This window comes from Lycium barbarum, chromosome 6, assembly GCF_019175385.1.
Source record: "Lycium barbarum isolate Lr01 chromosome 6, ASM1917538v2, whole genome shotgun sequence".
NCBI lineage: Eukaryota > Viridiplantae > Streptophyta > Magnoliopsida > Solanales > Solanaceae > Lycium > Lycium barbarum.
In genome coordinates this window covers 86,215,722-86,228,253 of record NC_083342.1, presented here as the reverse complement: position 1 = coordinate 86,228,253, position 12,532 = coordinate 86,215,722, and the positions used below count along the sequence as shown (strand labels likewise).

The window sequence follows — 12,532 nt, the reverse complement described above, 5'->3', positions numbered from 1 at the left end:
TAGTCAGTCTTTGCATTTGGGTTCTATATTTTCTTTTATTTTTATATTGGAAGAGAGACTTTTAGACGGGCGGATGAAACAGATGAAATCGGACCTTCAAGGAGCCGTTTGGAAATGATTTAAAAACATGAGATAAAATCATGTTTGGACATGCAATGTGAATTTCTGAAGTTGTATTTTACTTATAGACATAAAAACTCCACAAGTTGTGAAAATCATCAAAACTTTTTCAATTTCTATACAATCTTACCAAATGAGGAAGTCCTAGTTCATAACAAAATTAATACACTACTACAAGACCTTTGTAAAAAAATATAACATCAATTGATCAAATTTTAATTCAATAAAATAAAAAATTGAACATGAATTGTAATATAACTACTCTTTAATATAATCCTCCAACATGATTGGTAGGAGTAACTTTGATGTAAATATACTATCAACTTATAGATCTTTTAATTTTTAATATAAATGACTGATAAACATGATTGGTAAATATATCTACCAACTTATGAAAAAAAATTTACAAAATATAAATTTATGAGTCAACTTTTATATTTAAAAAATTTAAAATCATGATTTAAAATCCGACCTTTTTTTGAATGATTTGAAATTTCATTATGAATCTCATGAGATGAAATCACATATCCAAACGCCTACTTAATTTACATAGGGACATGTGACTTCAATGGAAATGCATATTGAAAATACTGGTCACCTTGCTTTTATTGGCACTCGTTAGGACCAAAAACTGTTGGTGAGAACTCAAACAACCGTATCTCTCTTTTTTCTTTTCCATTAACTATAGACGTCAACAAATTCGCAGTTTTAACAGGTTTAACAAAACTTCCAAGTCCTAAAGCAGCGAACATGACCTCGAATACAAAATTAAGATACATGAACATATTGGCCAAAGTAAATTACAGACTGATACAGTAAAATTGTCCTTTTCAGGCATCTACATTCTTTTTGAAGCTCCGTTAACAATAATGCCAAATCGTCAACGGAACTCTCATTGAATGCAGATCTCCACTAGCAAGCATATTATTAGACCAAAAGAAGAAATGTAAAATGCAGTGAATGCTTGAAGCACGCTTGGCTTTTTCTTTTTCACTTTTTTTCTCTCTTCAAAACTTTTTTTTTCCTTTTTACTTTATCAAGAATGAAATTTCAAAGGCCTCTAATCCAATAAACAACCCATCCACCTTCTATTCACAGATTCCAGCTCGAACTTGACACAACTCCTTCAGCCACCTGTCTCGAACAACCTAATAATAACTACTTCAAAACCCTAACCCAAAAACATTTACTCCGTGCCTTTTGTGCCCAACTCTATGGAAAGAACAATAATATAAAGCAAAACCAGTTACTCTGTTCATGATTACATGACGTGCACATGCACCCGCCCAGCCCCAGCACATCTCGGCTGATTCACCAGATGAAGCAATCAAGTACGGTGCCAAGAATGTCTGTTATACTGGATTCTCAAAGAGATAGGACGGGAGGTAGCTGCTATAATCAACTAAGCCGCACTAGAATTTCCATTTGTCTTAGATTCTGTTCGTACATATGTCATACTCCGAGGAATGGGAGAAGAAACTGCATTACTTGAGGGTGTAGCCAAACCAGAGTTCTCAGTTGATGTGGGCTGAGCATCTCGTTTCCACTGCATACTTCTAGCACCAGGCCTGATTGGGAGCCGGGACCTGTACAAAGTGGGGATGCCTCTAGGAAAAGGAACCCGACCAAACCTAGAAACGGCAAAGGGACCACCTCTCGCAACACGAGGCCATACAGTGGCAGACGCTACTTCAGGAGTAGCAGAGCTTTTCCTCACAACCTGTATAAAAGAACAATACTCTGTGCTTAAATCAACAAAGAGGTCCCTCAAAAAAAGGAGATGTACAAATGCTAAAAGAGCCTTGTATAAATTGCTAAGAGAACAGGGTCTTTTTCTACTCGGTGTTTGATACTTCAGTTGCCAAAGAGGAGATTTGCCAACAATGTAGTAGCATAAATCACAAAAAGAATGGGGCCTTCTGTTTAAGTCTTCTATTCTTCAAATTTCCCCTACTCATAAGGGGATGGGGGCATCAAATTAGTTATATAATTTGCATCACATGGTGAAGAGGATATTTAAGCAATCGTAAAAGATTACCAAAAATTTCTTAATATTGTAGGCAAAGAGACACGGTACCGCCGGATTCTCATCTAAATGGGAGTGAACCTTTTTTTCTTTTTAACGAGTTAACTTTGGTGAATCCTGAACAACTTTTCCAAATCATTGAATATGCTTCCTTAAAAATTTAAAAAAGGGATAGCAGATTGGATCCACATGATTTACCATTCCAAATCACTAGTGTATTGGTTCCAGAATGAAGGAATGCAATTCTTACCTCACTATGGGTCAGTGCATCATTGTAACTGTGATTCATATATTTGCACACCCACTATTTTTATGTAAGTAGACGTTCTTAATAGACAAGAGCACTTGAATAACCACTTTAAACGAATTTTGAATTGTGTCAACTTGAAATCCTGATTACATAGAATCTAAATCTTCCATACGATCAGAAGTTTGCATTAAACATTAGAATTCTCAAGTTTTTCAAACCCTGGGATTTGAAATTGGTTCATCCAAATGGGCTCAAGAGCATAGGCCCAACATTGGAAATCAAAGAGACAAAAACCCTACTAAACCATCACACATACACATATTATTAACCCCCCCAAACCCCCGAAAAGAAAACCATAACAATGATTGTATAGTAGATATGATTAAGATACCCTTATGGCGCTAAGCCACTATTTGCCTTTTCCAGAGTTACCACTTATCTTTCCCTAGTTAGTATTCACATTGCATAGAAGGTTGAAGTAAATCCCACATAAAATTTGAGAAGTGCAAGTCCTATACAAAGTGGTTTCTTTTTGGGGATTTTATTTCAGTGTTTTTCATGTTAACAACTTATTAATTTGGAAAATTAACTTTCCCTGAAACCTCACACACTTTTGCTTCAATTCCAAACAATAACATAAACAAGAAATTAAGAAGTTCCCATAAAAGTGACCAAGCAAGACTTAGGTCTCCATACCACTTTCACACATTTGTACACATCCCAACTAAAATAGGGATGAAAAGCTATGCACCCAGGGTGAAGATTAGTGGTCAATTAAGTGGGTGCAAGCATTGACGACCAGGGTTCAGATTCCAACAGAGACAAACATACACGAAGTGATTACTTCCCATCCATCTAAGCCATGGTAGCAGAGTTACCTAGCATACCCGATACCAGTGCCAGTGGGAGGTAGCACTAGCAGGTACCGGTGAAATAGTCAAAGTGTACTCATAAGCTTCCTGCAGGTCAATAAGCATTGTTGGTTTATACTGCAAACAAACTTCTTAGTGGTACTTCCATCACATGCTTATCTCTGAAAAGTGTTGCGTGCTACGGAATGCTTCTGCATATATTCATACTCCACTTACTTAGCATTGTTTGCACTCCCTTTCTACCATTGTTTTAGCAATTGACTTTTGGGAAACAGTAAAAATTCTGATTATTATTTTTTTTGTTGGGACAATGTTTGATATTTTTTTATAAGGTAGTATTCGGGTCTATTTGCGCACACCTTGACTATTTCACCTGTTACATACTACCTCTTACCAGCACAAGTGAGAGTTACCCAAGCTAATAAGAAATCTCGTAGCATTTTTTGTCTCTACTGGAATACGATCCCCGATCTCGCATAGTTTTTATCTACCTCATTGACCGCTAAGTCAAAGATGTGATGTTTTCTATATTTTTTTTGTGATAAAACTCACCTAGTTGCAAGTGCTAGTTTTGGAAGAGTGAGCTTTTACTTATGATGAGGGCTTCAAACATTCTACATAATTAACATCTTGTACCTCTAGCAGAAGGCTTGGGAGTGCACGATCATATATGTGAACTTTCAGCAGTCAACAGTAAATTGAAACTGCAAGGAACAGATCAAACCTCTTATATCTTATTTACTTTAAAGTTATATCGGATGGTTGTTTCCCATTTCATACAGTCCACTTCCAACCCAACCAATTACAGAATTAGCAGGTTGTCATCAGTAAGAAAATCAGATAACTTGTAGCTGAAAAAGTAACTGCTGAAGACTTGAAGGGAGGGTGTTAAAGGCCCAAAACAACAACAAAACCCATAAAAAGGAAAAAGTGAACTGTTCCACCTCACATAGCAGTTAAGACAAAATCCATGTGCCAACTTATGACAAATAATATCATCTGCTTTTAAGAACGTACCTTCAGAATGCGTGACATGAACGATGTTCCATCAAGAGATAAAGCATTTTCTGCAGATTCTTTTCGCATGAACTCTACGTAAGCTGACCTGTTTATGTTAAGTGTTTAGACATTAGCACTCAATAATATCAGACAAAGATTGATAAAAGGTGATGAAAACAGTAACTGACCCTTTGGGTTGCCCAGTTGCTGCATCAGTCAGGATGACCACTTTAAGCACTTCCCCAAATTTATTGAAGTGCCGAGAAAGGCTATCCTTGGTAGCAGCAAAATGAACCTGACACAAAGAAAGAAGACAAATTAAATGTTTTTCAGCAATTGAGCGAGCAAGGATATACCTAGTGAATCAGACCAATAGTTAGTTGTCAGAAACTTACATTGTTGACAAAGATGGTCCGTGAATCAGCATCTTCTGTAGGTGGACCAGTAGAATACAAACCTGATATACCAGAAAATGACCTACATATAAGATAAAGAAACAAGATGGCGCCAGGGAATTGCATAATGGGAATACTACACATCCTATTCAAAAAACAACGGGAGTACTACATATATATTAAAGCAGTGATTAGAGCAATACTTCACCTCATAAGTTAAGAGTATCTCAAGCAAAGCACAATGAAAACAATAAAGCCTAAACTCAATCCTACTATTTCCTTAACAAACTAATCTTATAACAAATTAATCTTAATAATTATCTATAAGTAGTTTCGAAGTGCTTTTATTATCCTCGAAAGTAGAAGTGCATGTAATTAGGGAAGATCAAACTTACCCTGATTAATAGAAGCTGTCTTTTGAGAATCCTTCTGTGTGTCCACATATGGGTTGGCCTAACAAAGGGCATATCGATTAAGTATTTTCTGAGGACCACAAAGATTTTAACACATAACGAGATCTTATCATATTAAAGATATCTTACAATTCCATTAGTAGCTGCAATAGGATTAGTGCTTTCTTTTGTCAACAGCCTGTCAGGTATCTCGGCCAAGCCTTCACTGCTTTGTGCAGATCTCCGATTCTCTATCTCCACTGACTGTCTTGGCTCCTGATACTGAGGTGATTTCCAGGTATTCACATTTAAGGGGACATTCATTGGCTGGTGATGAGCACCTGGAGCAAATGCAGCTCGATCCTGGTCCTTCTGTGACTTGTCCAAAATATCATCGGCATTGTAAGCAACGCCATGCTTGACTATAAGTGGATTCTCACCTATGTTTTTAACAGGTGCACCAGTTCTAGAGGCATCCACAGCCCTTCCATTCACAGCACTGCTACCACGATCAGCCTCATCATCCGATACTGAATCATGAACAACCACAGCATCATCATGCAACATAGATTTCCCAATAAGCTTTCCACTATAATCACTTCCGTGAAGGTAAGTTGAGTAACCCTCATTTGCATCAGCAAAAGATCGATCTTGTACATCTTCAGCAACAGCTTGCCTAGATTCTTCCAATAGGATTGAAGTATCACGAACGTCAGTACTACGACCCAGCCTATCAAACACATTAGCCGACGATCTAACTTTGGTTACATCTTTTGCAGCTTCAGCAACAGCTCTAATAGCAGTGGCCAGGGCAGTTGGTGCTCTTGCAACTGACCGTATCCTCTGTGGCCGTTCTTGAAGGGATGAGTCCTCCACAGATGTAGAGACCACAGAGCGAAGACGCTTTAGTGAAGGTGAGGGTTCTAAAGTGGAAGGCCTAGAAGTAGCCACGGCATCTCTTACTGCAAATTGCAGCAACCTCCGAGTAGCAGCAATTGCTGGTTGACGAGTGCTTTCCCTCTATCAAAAGCAAACAATATAATCAAAGGCTGATGATGTGACGCAGTGATTTGGAAATACAAAGCCAAGAGGACTACTCAAAGCATGTTTTCTCTTGCTTTCATAAATTAGATTTAATTAAAAAAACTCTAGTTCTGAACTTCATTCAGTTTTTATGCAATTCATCTTGCGATCCTAACTTATTTTACTCAATCCTTGTTCAAAAAAGCTATCCAAATTTATCATATACCAAAAAAAAAAAAAAATGAATAATGCATTTTAATAAACCCCAGGGTTGGGGTTTAGGGTTTGGCATATGATAGGGAGTCTGTCTACGTACAGCAATAACAGCAAAGGATTTTGAAAAAGAACTAAAGAGGTAATGTTAGCTAAAAATACCATAACATTAAAAAGACTATTTTAATAAACCCCAATGTGGGGTCTGGGGAGGGTTAAGTGTACGCAAACCTTACCCCTACCTCGGAAGATAGGGAGGCTGTTTCCGAAAGACCCTCGGCTCAAGAGAAAAGGTCAGACACGCACAAGCAGTTCAAAGCAGTATGAAAATGAAACTAACGAAAGCGAAAAAGCCATTATAAAGCAGTCTTTAAAAAAAGCAGTAGCTACCACAGATAAATAAGATAATCGAAACAAGAAACAACACATAGTAGCAAGAATCAAAGGACAATAAACTATAGATCAAAACTGCGACTACTAGGACAAAGGCAACTAAAATTTTCAACAGGCAGTAGTGTGGGATACAACCAGCACAAATCAAACAACAACAATAACATACCCTGTGTAGTCCCACAAGTGGGGTCTGGGGCACAACCAGAGCAAATCACAGGCAGTAATTCATTTAAACATCGCTCTAATTGGCATGGGAATTCAACCAGCTTGAATTTGTGAAGGAAGAAAAATCGGCAAAGTGAAGAAAATATCATGGAGGAAAAAAGCTTAAGGTAAATAATACTAGAAACTGACTACAGAAACAACACCCCCCCCCCCCACCCCCCGAGGAAGGGAGAACTCACGACCTGATCAATATGGCATTCCAAATACATACCATAACACGAAAATAACTAGAAATCAAACTTTTACCCTAATGATGCTGCCAACACACCTTTATATGGTCCCAATCACCAGAAACGATAAATAAAAATTGTAAGGACACAACTTTGTTATTGTTTGTAATCTACGCACAAGTAAAAGTACTGTCAACAACGACAAAAACATTTAAAACTTTCACACTAGTGAATAACTTGACTCTCGGTTAAAACAGATGGAAAAATGTGGAGGAAATTTTTTCCATGAATTTGTGCACACCTCGATTATTCCATTGGGTACTTGCTACCTCCCTCTAGCACAGGTACCGAGTAACTATGTCTACCAAGGCTTAGACATATGGGAAGAAATCACCTGGTGTTGGTGTTTTTGGTCTCTGCTGGGATTTGAATCATGGTATCCAAGGTTTGCACTCACTTTATTGACCACTAGGCCCACACACTTAAGTTCTTAGAGGAAAGTGCTTTTGCAAATGACATTACAACCAGGCAAGATGTTGCTACAAATATATCTCATCTCAAAACTTTTAAGAAAATCTACATTCTTAAAAGAAAAATCTGGGATGATCAATGGGTGGAAAACGTTACGGGCTTTCAAGAATTACTGTGCATTAAATAGTATGTGATGTTAAAATTATTTTGCAAGTCAAACTCAATATACCCACCCATCTCTACTCGACTAAATAACATCCATAGAAAATTTTATCACCCACATTGTCACCTCGAGTTGCAATCAAGAAACAGTCCAAAAAAGTAGCATGACAAATAGACCACAACAGCAAAGCCAGCTCAATAAACCAACCACTCCATAAGCACGTGAAAGGGTGAGTCTTAACTGCATTTCCTGCTCTTCCATAAAGTAAAAAGCAGCTACTTACTTTGCATCACTTAATACAGTAGAAATTGGAACCCAAAGCTTCTATTCAAGTACAAACTTCTTCGTCTCCACCCCCTCCCACAATCAGAAAGAGAGCATCTCTAAGCCCGAAACAGAAAAAATGGCGAACTTATACTTAATGTGCACCTTGACATATTTGCAAACGCAGTTGTGTGTAATTATGCCCAGGCTACCAAGTAACACGTCTAACAATAGTTTTTCAGGCTAGGAGATATACAGGCATTAGCTAAATGAAAGAATTAGATTAGACATGCACCTTCGGGACAGAATTGATCAAAAAGTTAAAAAAATTGGCACAGCATTCAGCTTGAAAACATGACAAGATTAGTCAATTAAGAAATTCTCCTTAATGATTTTATGACAACACGGCAGCACTCTCTCGATTCTCAAAACAAAACAAATGCATAGAAATTCTAGAAACCTTTTTCAGCTTTTCTTCAGGCCGGCTTCTTTTTCTCAGAGGTTCTGGCTGGGGGGAGAGGGATCGCTTTGCATGACCAACTTTTCGATGAGCTTCCTCCTCCTTAGGAGTGCTGTCGGCCAAAGAACTATGTAGAGCAGGGTGTCCATCGCCAACCATCCCTTTCCACACCCTTCGGTGACGGCTTTTAGATTTGTTTAATTTCTCTTTATCAGCATCAGCATCCAGGTGGTGCATATCATTCTTTGCCTCCTGCTCCGCAATAGCGGGTTTTGTTTTTTCCCTTCCTCCTGTATCAGGATCCTTTTGTTGCACATACAAATCTATATTTGATCCCAGGTGATCCCATAGCCTAAAAGCATTACCAAGAATCAGAATAGTAAAATAATACTTAGCTCGGAACACAAATTGTAAGCGAAATATGGCTGTTATATACCAAGCAACAAAGGGGACACTGTCTTCTCCAAGAAAAACATTCAATTCATTCCTTGCTTCTTCTTTACGCCTTCCATTTTTTAACAAGACTATGACATATTCCTGCAGGTGCACAGCAAAGAATTAGCATGATAAACTTCAAGGACAAATCTGACGCACCCATAGGGAACGCCAGATCAAGAAATATCTGCGATAACTAGACTTAAAGTCTAATGTTATACAATAATCGGATACAACTAAAATGAGGCTCTGAAGTTGCACAGAACAATATAATAAATCAAAGAGTAAGTATGATCAAATATCACGGGCAGAAGAAAATACATGGTCTAAACAAACAAACATTGGGTTCCTCCATATGCATGGCTATGAGATATATCAACATTAATTGTCCCTAATTCAGAATAACAAAAAATTCCAATAACATAGTACATGAATAATCGATATGTCAAATACAGTCAATTGACAATTCTTGTGCAAGTTGACATTACATGAATATTGACATTACATCAATATCATACTTTAATATAAAGAAAGCTTTAAGTTCCAAGCCAGAATATAACAGTGTTCTGGTTCCATGAAAAGAACTAGAAGCTCCTTTTAACGTAGAAAAACTGGGAATAGACCTCCTCTACATGACACCAACCATGGCCTGAAAGGACCTCGTAGATGAGGTGGACTTTAGTATGAGAGAACATAACATTCGATACAAGCCCCTTGGGGCATCTGACCAAATTGGAACTTTTGCATAGAAGACGCTACTAAAAGTTTCTACAGTAAGAAAGAATAGAGAGTTAATATCCACTTTTAACAGTCAATATATTATGTAAACTGCTTTAAAAAAAAAACAATGGTGTTCAGGCCACCTTGCGCGCACCTCAACTAATTTGGGGTATCTGCTACCTCCTACCCACATAGCAACAGATAACTCTGTCCACTAAGGCTTTGGACAGATCAGAATTTTGTGAACTGCTTATTTAAAACCATAAATCGAAATGAGAAAGTTACAAATCAAATGTATGTGAGCAGTTACACTTGAATGTTAGAGGATGAGCAACTTTTTTACGAGGCAATGTTCAGTAAGAAAAAGCTGATCACTATCAATATACATTCATAGAATAGGCAGCTTCTCACTACAGTGATAGAGCTCTGCTGCACATGCGCAACATAAAATGTGTCCCATAACTTGCACCACCAGATTAGTGCATTAACAATTTAAATGAGCTATGCGTCCATCTTGCCCAACTTTTTAACAAACTTATATTATAAATCAATGTCGCTCCTTATCTTCAATCTTAAGGTAAAATGTGATAACCTCCCTAAGCTTTTTACTGGCAGGTTTATGCAGCTTTAAGGTACCTCACTTGACATAAATCTTAAGTGGATTGCATTCTTCAATGTCAGCTCTAAGCAGCTACAAGGCGCCTCACTTGACATGAATCTTTTTGCCCAAAATGACTACACACAGTTGTGAGCAACAGCGAACTTCTTAAGTGAATTGCATTCTTAAAATCAATTGAACATCAAAATTCTTTTTATATAAGCAAATAAGAACATTAGTCCTCAAACAACAAAGACGGAGCTCGAGAAGAATAATAAGTAGAGAGCTAATACTCGAGTAATATTACTTCTGAGTTGGCCAAAATGAGAGAGATATAAATGACGGGAGTTTCAAGCAATTTGAAATAAATATGATATAACATTAATATTCTTTGTGTGTTTTACAGCACACTGCATACAGGCAGTGCACAGAGACCTTTCCAGATGTCAAATTATAAGACTCGCAAGTCATCAAGTGGTCTTAGAGAGAAATCAGAGTTCCATCAAAAAGTTTTGAGATAGCCAATTGCATGAATCAAGTTAAAAAATAATATTAACAACTAACGTCATATCTAATGAATTCTAAACGTGGTACAAGAAAAAAAGAAGGAAAGAGGTGAAACTTGAAAGGAATATGGCAACTTCTCCAAAAGCAATGCCCAATAAAAAATATAACCAGACACCAACTGACCAGACAAGCATTGTCTAAAACAAGTTAGCAAAATTCTATTCATCAGTAAAAAAAAAAGGATTTATTGGAAATACACCGATAAATACAGTATAATGATCCAGAATGAGAAATGCAGCAGGTACTTCTTTCAGCAGAATGAATAAAAGCAAGAAGGTTGGGATAAAATACATTATGAAATGCCTTACAAAATTGACCCAAAAAGAGAAACATATAAATTGAAAGAAAAGCAGAACATAGGGGATGAATTAAGTGCCGAACTAAGGAATGCCCTGCATAAGACATATATCTTAGGTTCTTCAGGAGAAATTTCTGTGACCAATAGGCAGCCTATTGTCCAATAAAACATTATTATGCTACTGATATAAGAGCATCATTCTTTTCAAGGCCACTCGGATCCACAACCAAAAAGAAAATACAATTGGAATTTAACTGCGACACGTTACCCAAATTACTGAAGTAACTCAATGATCAAGCATCTCTAAGGATTGCACGCCTTATAAACAAATACTTGAATAGATTGAAACGCCTATACTAGTACACAGTTAGTATATTTTTAAACTATTGGCAATAATAACTTTGAAGCTTTTTTCAACTTTTTTGAACAACACATTCCGCAATGCAATTAGTTTATACCAACAATGGCAACAAACCAACTCAAAAATCATGGTAGTGGAATCAATCCTTTTGAACTCATACTAGAACAAAATTATACCCACACTATTCTTCAGTACAATAACAACAATATGTGCTGTAATCCAATATTGTTGTTTCTAAACCCTAAGAAAAAAGGCATACCACGAGAGTATCATCAGTATAGTCACCCATAAACTCCTTGAGTTTCTCGTTAACTCGTTCTCGAAGCTTCCCAAATCCTTCTGCACTGAAATTAACCCTAAACGTCCGATCATCTTCTCCATCTCCATCTCCACTCCCCATTATTATTTATTTTACCAAATCCCTAATTCGATAACCCTAAATGTCTTTATTGGGCATAGATGTGCAAATATATATACTTCTAAGAAGTTTTTTTTATTATTATAGAAAGGAGAAAATAATGAGGATATTATTAATAAATTAAATAATAGGAATTCGAGGAAAATGCTAATTGCTGATTGGATGGGATTTTCCGGGAAATCTAAATTATCATTTCATGGCGGAAAGGAAAGGGGAGAAACGAGAAACCTCGAAAACCTTTGGGGAAAGGAATCGTGGAAGTGTAAAAAGACTCGTAACCCTATATGTATTATGTATGAGATGAGAGAAGTGACCTATGTTGTTTTTTCAATTAACCCTTATATTTTATACGCATGATATTTAGCCCACTAAAATCATGGTAGTAAAATATTTTTATTCCTAATATATATGGTACATTCAAAAAGAATGACAGTTATTTTTACACATAACTAAGACATCTAAAAATAACACCTACAAAAAAATTTATAGGATTATTTTCTTCTAATCAAATTGTAAATGTTTATGTTCAAACATTTCCTCCAAATGATAAGCATTGCTTCTTTAGTTCTTTCCAACTTTTATATAACTAAGTTATTTATGTAAATTTAAAAAAATTAAAAAAAAATCTTTAATTTATACAGTATCAATGATATATCATGAAGCGAAGTTACACTTTCAAGACCAATTCAACCATTCATG

At 36.6% G+C, this 12,532-nt stretch overlaps 1 protein-coding gene across 1 annotated transcript; it reads right to left on the bottom strand.

Moving 5' to 3' along the window:
* Positions 1-871: 871 nt before the first annotated feature.
* LOC132644567 (uncharacterized) lies at positions 872-12,150 on the bottom strand. The gene is made up of 9 exons (XM_060361158.1): positions 11,675-12,150; positions 8,873-8,973; positions 8,437-8,788; positions 5,205-6,074; positions 5,058-5,115; positions 4,663-4,724; positions 4,456-4,562; positions 4,286-4,373; positions 872-1,840 (listed from the first exon to the last, which is right to left on the bottom strand). Exons 1-9 carry the CDS (start codon positions 11,813-11,815, stop codon positions 1,523-1,525), a joined length of 2,097 nt encoding a protein of 698 aa, XP_060217141.1. The 5' UTR covers positions 11,816-12,150; the 3' UTR covers positions 872-1,522.
* Between the last annotated feature and the right edge of the window lie 382 nt (positions 12,151-12,532).